At 47.6% G+C, this 13,476-nt stretch overlaps 1 protein-coding gene across 1 annotated transcript; it reads left to right on the forward strand.

The window, feature by feature from the left end:
• The first annotated feature begins 1,872 nt into the window (after positions 1-1,872).
• On the forward strand, positions 1,873-13,434 carry lats2 (large tumor suppressor kinase 2). Its single transcript, XM_037239130.1, has 9 exons — positions 1,873-2,088; positions 3,796-4,390; positions 6,993-7,125; positions 7,244-8,802; positions 9,482-9,709; positions 9,802-10,156; positions 10,327-10,509; positions 10,582-10,688; positions 10,769-13,434. Exons 2-9 carry the CDS (start codon positions 4,034-4,036, stop codon positions 11,264-11,266), a joined length of 3,420 nt encoding a protein of 1,139 aa, XP_037095025.1. The 5' UTR covers positions 1,873-2,088; positions 3,796-4,033; the 3' UTR covers positions 11,267-13,434.
• Positions 13,435-13,476: the final 42 nt, after the last annotated feature.

Consider the following 13,476-nt stretch of genomic DNA (forward strand, 5'->3'; position numbering starts at 1 on the left):
TAGGGCAGGGGTGTCAAACTCGTTTTTTTCGCGGGCCGCATTGTAGTCATAGCTTCTTTCGGAGGGCCATTATGACTGTCAACCCAAATAAATGTATGAGCACCTCATATTATATACAGTAAAAGCTACAAAACAAACTGACAAATAACTCGTTTTCAAAGCAGACGAGTAAAAACTGGTCAAATATTAAAAATAAAGATATTATTAAAAGTGAAGACAATTTGTAATTCTAGTAACGACACACAAATTTGATGCACATTTTGTCTTCGCGGGCCACATAAAATTATGTGGCGGGCCGTATCTGGCCCCCGGGCCTTGAGTTTGACACCTGTGCCGTAGGGGGACTCGGACCAGAACCATAGTAAGCAAACTAGCTATGGTTCTCAGTACCACAGTGAAGAACTCTAGCAAACTTGTTAGCGTCCCTAATGTAGCAAAGTGGTACAAGAAGCTTTTTTTTGGGAGGGGGGGGGGGCACTTGAGTCATAATTCTCACCCGTTTAAAGGGGAACTAAACCCAAGATGTCAGCTGTCGCGTACCAAAATCTACTAAATATTTATTTTGAAAAATATATCGTACTTGCATATGGGGGCTGCCATTTTTTTTCTCATAAGTGAGAACTTGTGAACTTGCTGCCTCAGCTAGTATGATTTACACAGCATTGAATGATTAGATCCATCGCTCTCAACAATCTGTCAGTTCAATATTAAGATGCTGCCGCAGTTTTCAATGTTACCTCCAGTCTGCAGCTGATAAATTATATGTTGACTATTTTATTTGCTTTAATATTCCCCAAATGCAATATTAATCGGAGTACCAGGTCAAGTGCTGCCACATAGAATCGATTCTCGCTTTAAGTTGGGGAGAGGGGTTAGTTCCCCTTTAAAACAGTCTTTTCTTGTTTTGTAGTGCACATTCATGTAAGTAGACTCCTGTTTTCTCAGTCTCAGCTCCAGTGTTGAACCTGTATGAGATTAATGTAGTTTATAAAGTCCAGTGTGCCTTGAGTGTCTGTAGGATACTTAAAACGAGAAGTTATCATTTTGTAAACTTGTAAGCCAGCTGTGGCCCTCAATGAGGCCCCGAATAACTGCACGCATTCATCCTTGGGGGGGGGGGAAAGTAACGGGACAGTTTTTGAGACAGAGTTTTGGCGTCATCTAGTGGTTCATATTAATATTGCAGAACACGTTTGCTTTGTTTTTGACATGATTGTTTTCTGGATGTATCTAAGCAATCAGGTTTCTGTTTAGACTTTCCGAATTGATCATTGTGTTTCATTTGTTGTCGTTTATTGAGTTAATTCCTACACATTGAACCTCTACAGTCGACATCAACGTTTGTGTGTATCGTTTAGTCTTCCTCGGGGCACATTAGATGCTAAACTTGCTGTGTTACGTCTCCTTTTCACAATGAAGTATTTGAATTAAACACACTAATAGCCATGCCGTAAAGCTATATATTTTTTTATATATATATATTGACTGATGTGTTGAATGCTGGAAATACCTGCATGTTCATGTATTTACATTGTTCTCTTGTATGCGTCCCTTCCCTCCGAATAGTAATAAACACTGCAACAGTGATAAGGATCTACTACTTGGTGGCTTAAAACTTTGCACCTCTTTTGCGTACTTAATTGTTAAGGAATCTGCGAATAGGTGAATGCGAGTATGCGGGCGTCCGTTATACCATAAACATGGAACCACAGCGACAGAAAAGAGTGAAATGTCACTTTTTGTCAGGCCTCTCACTTGGTACTGAAATCTTGGTGCTCGAATGTTTTACATTTCCATTTATCCACAGGTATTTTAGTGGAGCATCTTGCCTTTCACAGACGATCTTTGCACAGTCCCGCTGTGACGCGCGTCGGTGTGGTCACGTGACCTGTGGAATGTTAACAATGCAGCGAGTGTCCAACTTTTTTTTTTCTTTTGACTTTCAGCCTGTTGAAGAAAATGGAGGCTGCTACCATCACTTCTTGTCCTTCTTCCCCCTTTTGTCCCTTCTGAGCCCGATCAAGAACTCCCAAAGCCCGTCGAGGACTTCTAAACAAGCAGATTTAATCGCTCCTTTTCCATCACATGGTAGGTGGACTGTACTTTTTGGGGAGGGGGTGGGGGGGTACTGGCGTTGCCAGTGGTGGGCTTCTCTACCAAAAAATGTTACAAAATGGCGATTTCGCGCTGCTTAGAAGAAAAATGTTGCTCTTAATTCTGCTTTTAAGTGGCAAACCGAGCGACGTGAAAGTGAATCGAACTGGAGTTTCCACATTTTCCACCGTCCTGGGTGAAGGGGCCGAGGGTGGGGGGCTGCTAGTTAGCAACCTAGCTTACCCTGTTGTTTTTAGTCTCTCTTGGAAAAAATGGTAATTGTGAACTTGTAATTACTTAGCGTCGTTGTTGCGAACTTTGGCTTGTTGGTGGGGCTAAAATACTGGTTTGTGTTTAGAATGTATATTTGTGGGTGCCTTCAGGGGTACACTGTGTTGTCAGTGTCACTTTTGTACCCTGACACATGCACGTTCCCCTTTTTAAACGTGGAAAGGTGCAAAAACTACCTAGTGGTCCTTCCAGTTTTCTTTATGACAGTCCATTATTGTAATATGAATTGAGTGTTTTTAAGTGTACTGTCAGTTTTTTGGGGTGTCCCTCAAGGATCTGTTTTTTAAACTCTTGACATTTTAGAAAAGAATATTTTATCTCAACCTGGAAAACCCAAAAGCAAAGAAAATGTATTCATTTTCATATTCATTTAGTGATTTTTCAATTACAGGAATGAAAACTTTGCTATTCTGCCTTTATCATCTTGTGTATTGAAGTGCATGAGAAAGTCTGGAAGCTGACCATTGGGATAAATAGTGGTCTACCTCAATGTATTTCTAATTAACTAATAATGGAAACAACTAAATCACACTACTTGATACAGGGAAAATGGACTTGTATATATATTTTTCTAATGGGTTTGCGCACGGTCCCGTAGTTGAGGGCTTGGTATGTATTGCAGACTATTTCAGATCAGTGTGTTAATATTTCGAGCGGCAATGTTCAGCTGCTCATCATTCCTATTTCCATAGCAGACAAATTTTGGGGGGTTTATTTCAGGGTGGACAAAGAATAGATGTTCCCAGTGATTAAATGTGGTGGGAACAGATGTGAGAAAGTCCCCTGAGACGGAAGGACCCGGTACTGCGGCTCATTGAAAACTGTAAATACCATTTGTAATGGTTGTCAATTATACTTGAACACAAACATGAAATAAACACACACATTTGTTCCATAAAGGGGGTGGGTGTCATTCTTCAAAATGGCCCAAAGCAATAGAGGCAACCAAGGAGGATATGGGTGAGGCTTTTCAAGGCACTATGGTGTGTTACGATTGTCCCCCCCCTGGTTAGGCTGAGATCACCTCTGGCTGACCCCCCCCCCCCCCCCCCCCCCCCATGTTACAGAAGTGTTAGCACCAGAATTTTGCCCTCGACTCTTATTACAACTTTGATGCCGTACACCTTTATGTCAGTATTTATTTTTAAGCAGTCACATATTTAATCACAGTTGCAATATTTGGGGGGGGGGAAATGGGAATTTGACTATTTTTGAAAATCGTTCAGGCAGCCCTATACTGCGGTATTTACATTTTTGGTTTTGTCTGACGTGTGGCACCCTTTGTAGGGAATATCAGATGTTCACCAATGACCGTGCCGCACGACTATTCAGTGACGCCAACTTGCGCAATTGTGCTATGCTCTCGCCGGACCAGGCGCTAACTCCTTACCGTCCTGCTTCCTTCCACAGGAGCAAATTGGCAGCGGCATGATTTGGCTCAGCTGCACCCTTGCGAGCGGCTGCCATTCCTGGAATAAGATGGAACCCGAGCCTTGAAAGCCACACCATGGTGCGCCTGTAGAACCCCCGCCGCTACCTCGAGTCCTCAGACAAACAAACAAGGGAGACCAATCTCGGATCTACGACAGGAGAGCCTTTATTATCTCTTTCGGTCAGCCACCAAGGCCGGGAAGACCGACCCGCTGCCATGAGGCCCAAGACGTTCCCGGCGGCGCCCTACGTGGGCAACACACGCCAGAGGCTCCAGGAGATCAAGGAGGGCCTGAAGCAGCCGGCCAAGCTGGTGAGCCAGGCCCTGCACGGGGGCGGCCAGCGGGCCGAGGGCGCCGGCCGCCCCGCCGACTGCAAGGGTGGCAAGGACGCGTCCGGTCGGCAGCAGCCCGTGCGGCCGCAGCAGAAGTTCAACAATTACCAGAGCGCCTTGCGCGAGATCCGCAAGTCGCTCATGCCCTTCGCCAATGAATCGGGACCCGGGTCTGGCCACCCCGCCGGCGAGGTCAACCGGCAGATGCTGCACGAGCTCGTCAACGCCGGTTGTGACCAGGTGAGACGCCCGCCACGATGTCCTTACTTTCATTTAGATGTGGGACGATAAATAGAAAAAGTGCTAGCTGCTAGTTTATGAGAAGGTATTGGAGAGCCACTTCATTATTATGATGATACAATGGAGGCCATTTCCTGGCCCCGCGTGTGCTGCTGTCGCCATTGTCAAAGCAGGAAGTCGACATTCAATGGCAGCAGGGCGGATCAGTTCCTCGTCGTCGCCACCAGCGCCGAAGCCGTCCCCTCCCCCTGACCCGTATTCGTGACTCCCTTCTCTATGCAACAACCACAATGCTTCATATAGAACAGTGTATATACAGTAGAAGAAAATAGCAACAGAACCGAGTACACACTGCCACCTTGTGACAGCGTTGTTGAAACGGGACGTTTGTTGTATGTGGTTTGTAGGATGTGTTTTGTGTGTTTGTGTTGTGTTGGGTAACTTTTCTTTCCCTGCGTGTGGTTCTTTTGTGTCTTTTTAGTTCAGTGTGTGTAGTTTTGTAATGCGTGTGTATTGCTGTAAAGTGCGCGTCTTATCATCCCTCGTCGTCTTTTCCTCGCCGGACTTCTCCAGCTGCAAATTAGCCCGCAATGTGGATGGTTGCATAACCACTGAGGAGGAAATGTTTTAGAGGGGGAGCGAGGGGGGAGGACGGTGGGAGCGGTATGCCACGCATTGACAGCACATGAAAAACTCGCTGTGTGTGTCTTTTGCGTCGTGAGTGCCTTTGGAACTTGGAACTGTAAACAAAAAGTGTGTCTTCTAAAGAGCAATTTGATTTAGGTGTGTGTGTGTTTACGTGCGTGTGTGTGGTGGGGGTCCTGCATATGGAATCCTCGTCGGTGGTGGTCATGCAACAACCACAGGATGCGACATATTGGTGTTTGTTTATTGTTTGCGTGTTCATAGTATATGCTGGAAGGGGACGACCTCTTTGACCAGTAGGGGGAAAATATGTGAACTTGACGTGTTTTGATGGGGACGTGACTTATGTGACATTCACATCGGGACTGCGCAGATCACAAATATGTGGAATTCCTGCTTCCTAGTCGGGAGAACATGGGGAACATCTGTCGTCACGGCAACATACCGTCAATTTCGATAGCATCATTTCACGCCTCTTTGAGCATCTTCACATCATCGTCCTGGTAATTGTTACTAATATTTTGGCAATTGAGGGTTAAATAGCCAACACTGTGCGTTGTGCCAGCAGTCAATACAAACACAGTCACATCAGCTGATCCCCAACTAGTGTGTTGCCAGGGCAACAGTGTTTACCAAACTGTACGCATCTAAAATGAAGTTGAATTTGTTGATTCTCAGAAATTTGAATCGGTCTTGTTTTGACCAGACTTGTGCGCGTGCGTTGAGCATTACAAGGAGACGACACAAGCGCAAATATCTGACTTTCAATTCTGCGACCAGGTGGGAAATTCCTTGGAAGTTGAAAGCAGCTGACAGAAATAGTTGCAATTGTTTCATAAAATAACACAAATTTTGTTTTCTCCTGCTTCCCAGGACTTGTCAGATTCTTGGTAATATGGCCCTGACAGCTGACAAAGTCAACATTTCTAACATTTTCCCCTTGGATGACTAAACACCGTCACGCTTCTGCTGGAGTGAGAATGTCATTGTGGGATGGGGGAGCAAAATTCCAGGAAACTTTCAAGTTGAGAACTTCATGGAAATCTCTCCATCCATCTATTGAGAGCACACTCGGGTTTATTCCCATGAATTCCCTACAGAAACGTTTCCAATTGTAAATGTCTCCCGAATTCCCCATCTCATTGAAATGGAGGTTCTAGCAACATATTTTTCTAAAAAGAAAGCAGACATGAATATTTTGGGTGGTGCATTTAATAGCAGGAAACTCCCGTTAGTGCAGCGTTGGCTGCCTCACCGGAATCTGTTGGGTGGCTCTGCGGGCTTCCTTTTTTTCGCCCCTTCTCCTTGGACTTATCAGATCTGGAATGTGCTTCTAAAAATGTGGCATAAAGCTTGAGTCCGCATTATCTCCATGTCATCCAGGAATGACGGTCAAATCCAGACGTAAATGGGAAAATCGAGGCCGAGCACAATCCGGTTAAAGGGCGATGTTTTTCCCGCCCCGGTGACGGACCTCGCCCCTCGGCGCCGCACGGCTGTGACGACCGTTGCACATGTGCCATAACAAAGCTCATCGCCAATGATCATTGTGTGCATTCTGCTTTTTGTGTTTTCCTGAGACAGACAGACAGCTCAGCAGCGCTTGACCTACATTAAAAGAGAAGAAAAATGACTCCCAAACCACAAATTACGTGTCTCGGCTTGAGCCGTTTGACCCACTTGTGGTGTTTGTGTGTTTCCTGGACCATCTGTTGCTGTTACATGCTGATTTGGGGAGTTCTCGCATTGAGACAGGAGTGTTTTTATCTGTTCCCAAACAATCCAGAACCTTCTGTGCTCTGGAAGTTGTATTGAACGGTGACTATGATGTAAATATGCAAGTGTGTCCACAGAAGTGAATCGATCTAAATATGTACAAGTGTAAAAGGTGTTGAGGATGGATGAATGTGAAGGGTCGCGCGATGGAGGTCCTCACGTTCTAGTTTGTGCTCCACAGGAAATGGCCGTCCGGGCACTGAAGCAAACGGGAAGCAGGAACATCGAAGCGGCTCTGGAGTACATTAGTAAGATGGGCTACCTGGACCCTCGCAACGAGCTCATTGTGCGCGTTATCAAGCAGACTTCACCAGGTATGCACTTGTGACTTTGGGGGTCGCGTTCTACATCGTAACTGCTCCCATTTCTCGTGTCGCAATTGCAAGTGGAAAGTGTAAAACATACATTTGTGATTGTTTGTTGCGATGTTAGGAAAGGTTTGCATGCCTCCCTCAATGGACCACCGCCCGCAACTGGAAGCCTCGGGCGAGGCGGCGGGTGCCATGCCCCCATACCACCCCATGTACGAGGGTGTGGCCGGGTACGGTCCGGAAGGCGAGATGCCCAGACCCTACATGAGCGCTCCCCCCGTCATGAACTACATGATGCCGCCCACTGGAGCAGCACAGGGTCCCCCCATGGGGAACCCAATGGGTCGACCGCCCAGCATGGGTAACTATCCGCCAGTGATGGCCCCTCAGTCTAACCCGGCTAACACCATGTACGCCCCGGGGGCCCAGCAGAAAGGCTATCCCGCTAGTATGGAGCAGCACGGGCCCATGATGACCTACAATGTCCCTGGTCAACCGCTGCCTCCCGGGGCCCCGGTGCCAGGCCCCCACTATGACTATGGCCACCCCAGGCCTCACTTGATGGAGCCCGCAGGCTATGGAGTCAAGAGAACTGCCTCCTTTCAAAACAAGATGGCACCACCCCCTATGGCGCCCCCAGACAATTTCGTCAACATGCAAACTAAAGGGCCCCTGGGCCAGAACGTGCCAGGAGGAGGTGCGGGGGGCTACCCTGCCAATCTGTACCTGGCCTCCCACACCCACCCACGTCAGGCGAGCCCCACCTCCCATCAGGTCCACATGATGTCCCGTTCCCCGGGCGGGGTGCCAGCTCTGGGCCCGGACTTTTCCGATCTGCCCCAGAGCTTGATGACGCCTTCCAGGGCGAGCCTCAACATGGACTTGTACGAGCACCACTGGGCGGGGCCGCCGGGTCCCGAAGGGGCCCCCCAAGCCAGACAGCCCCAACCTCAAGGGCCATTCAGGGGTGAGGTCCGTGTGCCCAGCAGGGCCAATTCCTTCAACAGCCGCTCGGCCGCCTCCAACGGCGTTCGGCCGCCCATGAGCGCGCCCCCGGATCCTTCCTTGGGTCCTCCCAACACCATCACAGCCGTCACATCTCCACCCATCCAGCAACCAGTCAAGAGCATTCGGGTGATGAGACCGGAACCCAAGACGGCAGTGGGACCTTGCCATCCCAGCTGGATGGCGGCCCAAGCCCAGGAGATGACAGAACCGCTGGCTTACATGCCCGAGGAGACCTACACCCTGGAGCACCCCCAGGAACCCCGCTGCCCACCGCCACCTTACCCCAAGAATCTCATCATGTCACCGGGCGAGACCGTGGCCCTGGAGGTGGCGGGAGCCATGGGTGGGGCTCAGGATCACAGCGGCCCCGCTTCGAGAAGCACACACAGCGGCAGCGGCGGTAGCGGAACCACGGACGACGGATCGCAACATATTAAGGAGAAGACAAAAGGCGGCAAGGCTGAGAAAACGGTCAAAGACAAGAAGCAGATCCAGACGTCGCCCGTGCCGGTGAGGAAAAACGGCCGTGATGAGGAGAAGCGCGAGTCCCGGATCAAGGCCTACTCACCCTTCGCCTTCAAGTTCTACATGGAGCAGCACATCGAGAACGTCATGAAGACGTACCAGCAGAAGCTCAACCGTAGGCTGCAGCTGGAGCAGGAAATGTCCAAGGTAAAGGAAAAATGTCTAATCCCTACCAATTAAAGTACTTAAAATGGAATTAATAATCAACAAACTTGCCTTACTGTACGGGTTGCTGTAAACATTTCATCTGTAAGGGCCCCAGGCGGAATGTACCATTCTCAGCCACCCAATGATTGTAAAATCTGAAGTTTATGAGTGGCTGGAGGCCGACCATGTGTGATTGAAAAAAAGGGGAGCTTTTATCATATTAAAAGTCACACAAACGCTTCAAGCTTTGACATCACACATAGCAGACATTCTGAACGTCCATATCCACCGGGGACGTTTTGGACAAGACAAACACTGGGATGGTTTTGTTGCCCAAAGTAGGATTTGTTAATAACAGTCCGCAGCAAAGTCCTTAGCAGATAATCTACGGCTTGAAATCTGGAGAATTCTCCCCCGGGCAGTTTGTTTTAGACAACGAGATCTTTATCGCAATAGTGAGCATACCATGACTTCGACCTCTGCCCTTTTAAACTCCTCCTGAGGCGTTTTTTCGGGTCAAGCAGAGTGTTGTCACCATACCAAAACTTGAATCTTTGGTTTAGTCTTAAACGGTTCCATCACAGCGTAGTGGTACCAAAACATGATGGATCGCCTCATTTTTTTACGGACGGAGTCGACTTCTGAGCGTTTCTCGACGTTTCCTCTTCCTGTTTGCCAGGCCGGCCTGTCCGAGGCGGAGCAGGGCCAGATGAGGAAAATGCTCAACCAGAAGGAATCCAACTACAACCGGCTGCGGCGCGCCAAGATGGACAAGTCCATGTTCGTCAAAATCAAGACGCTGGGCATCGGCGCCTTTGGTGAGGTGTGCCTGACGCGCAAAGTGGACACGTGCGCCTTGTACGCCATGAAGACTCTGCGCAAGAAAGACGTCCTCAACAGGAACCAGGTGACCTCTCGTACTGTTGATCAATTGTTTGCTGTCGTGTTGGTCTCGTGTCAAAATGTGATGAAGACAACTGTTTCGGTCTCAATTCTAAGGTGGCCCACGTGAAGGCCGAGCGCGACATCCTGGCCGAGGCGGACAACGAGTGGGTGGTGCGCCTCTACTACTCCTTCCAAGACCGTGACAGCCTGTACTTTGTCATGGATTACATCCCCGGCGGCGACATGATGAGCCTGCTGATCCGCATGGGCGTCTTCCCCGAGCCGCTGGCATGCTTCTACGTGGCCGAGCTGACGCTGGCCATCGAGAGCGTCCACAAGATGGGCTTCATCCACCGCGACATCAAGCCCGACAATATCCTCATCGACCTAGACGGGCATATCAAGCTGACGGACTTTGGCTTGTGCACTGGCTTCCGCTGGACCCACAACTCCAAGTACTACCAGAAAGGTGAGGAAAGCAGAAGTTTGCAAATGTCTTATTTTGATTCGATCCAAAGCTAATCAGTCTGTTGTGTGAACAACTGTGGGTGGGACTCACTTGAAACGTGAAACCGTTTTGACTTTCGACCTTGTGCATATGCAGTCACTTACTTAACCCCCCTGACCCCATTCCACCAGGGAGCCATGCGAGACAGGACAGCATGGAGCCCAGCGACTTCTGGGACGATGTGTCCAACTGCCGCTGCGGCGACCGGCTGATGACGCTGGAGCAGCGGGCCAATCGGCAACACCAGCGCTGCCTGGCTCACTCTCTGGTGGGCACGCCCAACTACATCGCCCCTGAGGTGCTGCTGCGCAAAGGTGGGACCACCGCCGGAACCCAAGTACCCATCTCGTTGGCGCCGATTGATCGATTCTTCTGTGTGTCTTCAGGTTACACCCAACTGTGTGACTGGTGGAGCGTCGGCGTGATCTTGTTTGAGATGTTGGTGGGGCAGCCGCCCTTCCTGGCACCCACTCCCACAGAGACTCAAATTAAGGTTTCAGATAGTAACATTAAGATTCAGACATAGCGCAGGTCAGGATCGTCACTCTAAATTATCATCTGACTTACGTGCAGGTCATCAACTGGGAGAGTACGCTACAGGTGCCCGCCCAAGTCAAGCTGAGTCCCGAAGCCGTGGACATCATCGGGCGCCTCTGCTGTTCGGCCCAGGACCGCCTGGGCGCCAATGGCGCTGGAGAGATCAAGACGCACCCCTTCTTCAGCAAGGTGGACTTCTCCAGCAACCTCCGCCAACAGCCTGCCCCCTACAGACCCAAGATCACACACCCCATGGACACGTCCAACTTTGACCCGGTGGAGGAGGAGGGCGGCCCCGGGGCCTGGAACGACAGCGGGGACAGCACCCGGGCCTTGGACGCCCTGTGCTCGCCACACGGCAAGCACCCAGAGCACGCCTTCTACGAGTTCACCTTCCGCAGGTTCTTCGACGACAACGGCTGCCCCTTTCGCTACCCCAAGCCTTTGGAGGCCGCAGAGGGGCCGCCCGGCCCCGAGGAAGAGGACGAGGACGACGAGGAAGAAGGGGAAGGATGTGAGCCGGTCTACGTTTAGATCACCCGTCACCGATGGACTACCCTGGGACTGACGCCCTCCTCGCAAGGGACCAAGAAAGTTCTGCCGCTTGACCAATGTCCGGTAAGAATGTCAAAATGTCGGGAGTCCCTTTCTTCCATTCCTTCCTTTTGTCTTACATGACTGAATCACTCCAAAGTGTCTTTTACAAAGTGTTTTTTTTAACACTGAAATATCACAAGTGAAGAGGGAGTGGGCTAAGTTCAACAGGAAGGTTGTGCGCGAAAGCTGGACTGAACCAAAGTGACTCAAAAACTCAGTTTTCTGACTTTGAAGTCTCACTTTACTTTATTGTCATTTTATCCATTTTTGCCTGCATTGAAATTTCACAGAAAGAGTCCATTTTGATTTTTCTTTTTTTTTTAAAAAACAAAAAACCGCAATTGTACAAGTTTTTCTTTAAATACACGGAAAATCGTAAAACATACAACGTTGACATTTTCAGGCCTCTTGAAAATTCCCCGCAGGAAAAAAATGCAGCCAAACACATGCGTATGACTTAAGTGCAATACAATGTGTGTCCCTTAAACACTTAATATTCATTTGAAAGTATTACAAAGTGCCATGTACAAACATATCGCTTTATCTACAATGTATACACTTGCAGTATATACGTTATACTGTATGTGTGTGTGTGTGTGTGTGTGTTTCTCACTTACAACATGCTGCTTATTCGTATTATTTACCTGTTTTAATCATTACCTGTTTTATCACGGATTAAAAGTGATGATGATGATGATGAATGTGGAACGTCGATGGCCAGGTTTCCCCGTCCTACGTCGGGGCGGGTCCCTGAACGCAGCACGGCCAAGCTCTCGGAGAGGTGGATTTACGGCAAGTTTGAGGAGAATGAAATGCTTTTTCTTTTTTTCGGCACAAAAGTTTGTTCTTGGGATTGAGCAAACCTTGTGAGGTTTATCCCCAACATCACAAGTTTTGAGTGTGATAGCCCAATATGATCAAGGAGTCGAAAGGCCACCCTATCTAGATAATTAGGAGAAACTAGAAATTCTCAAAATCAAAATATGATACAAATAAAGTCGAAATTGTGAAAATAAAGTCACAAATTATGTGAATACTGGTCAGGTGTCATTTTACAAGCAACGAAAAGCTCTTTTACTAATCATTACAACTTTACTGTCATAGTACTACGACTATCTTTGTAATACCTCAACTGAATTCTTGACTTTATGGAACTTAACGAGTTTGTCGAAAGATTACAACTTCATTCATGGAACAGTACAACTTTCCAACTAATTTCTGGTAATTCTACACGTTTTGCAACGCCGGGTCAAGTGCTACGGTTTTATCCTAATTTGAACATTTTAAGAATGATGGTTGACAATCTGCAGAAGCAATCGAACTTCCTCATCAGTATTCTAGTGTCTTCACTAATCCCTCACTTATGACTGGCAAGATGATGTGGTGTGTCCATGTTACTTATTTTATAAAAATATCATGTACTTGCGAAAGCATTTTTTTTCTTGTTTTCTGCAAACTATCAAATGTGGCTGAGGCAATCCCGACACCTCTGATTTGAGTTTGGTTTTTGTTTTTCTCAATGGGGGGGGTGCCCCCTCTTTGTGGCCTTTCATATTTGTTGTTACTGCACTTGTGTTCTTTTTTGACTGTTGGAGGAGCAGAAAGCAAAACTATATATCTTTGTTTAAAAACAAAAACCATACACACCAATTTTCCCTTATCGCGATCCCCAAAAACATTTGGGGGAACAAAGTTTGATGGTCTGACCCTTTAAAAGGACAACAAAAAGCTTTAAACAAGTGTGAGTATTTTCTTTAGGGTTACAAAGTGATGACTGACAATCGTTGACTGTTTTTTTTTTTTTTTTTTTTAAATGTATGTCATGTATGTATTTGTACCCCCCAAGGAGCATATGTAATGTATATTAATCGTGAATTTATATTTATACAGATATACATATTTTTTGTATCTTTCCCACCTCCCTACTTCACCTTCCTTTCTTACCCACTGTGCTAATGTCCAAAATTCTATGCAGTATTATTATTATTACTATCAAGGTGACTTTTTTCTTTTCTACATTTATGTATGAACTGAGATTTTGTCAATGCCGTTGCCTGTTTTGTTTGTGTCCAATGTAATGTATAAATTAAATTAACCCATGTGGACTCCTGTCTACTTCTTGTTATGCACACAGTCATCAATACATC

This window comes from Syngnathus acus, chromosome 21 (genome assembly GCF_901709675.1).
Source record: "Syngnathus acus chromosome 21, fSynAcu1.2, whole genome shotgun sequence".
Classification (NCBI taxonomy): Eukaryota; Metazoa; Chordata; class Actinopteri; order Syngnathiformes; family Syngnathidae; genus Syngnathus; species Syngnathus acus.

Excerpts from the sequence above, each read along its gene's own strand:
- lats2 (XM_037239130.1), top strand. The coding sequence starts at position 4,034 with ATGAGGCCCAAGACGTTCCCGGCGGCGCCCTACGTGGGCAACACACGC. Across the intron at positions 4,391-6,992 it reads TCAACGCCGGTTGTGACCAG|GAAATGGCCGTCCGGGCACT; the intron begins GTGAGACGCCCG and ends TGTGCTCCACAG. Across the intron at positions 10,510-10,581 it reads TGAGGTGCTGCTGCGCAAAG|GTTACACCCAACTGTGTGAC; the intron begins GTGGGACCACCG and ends GTGTGTCTTCAG.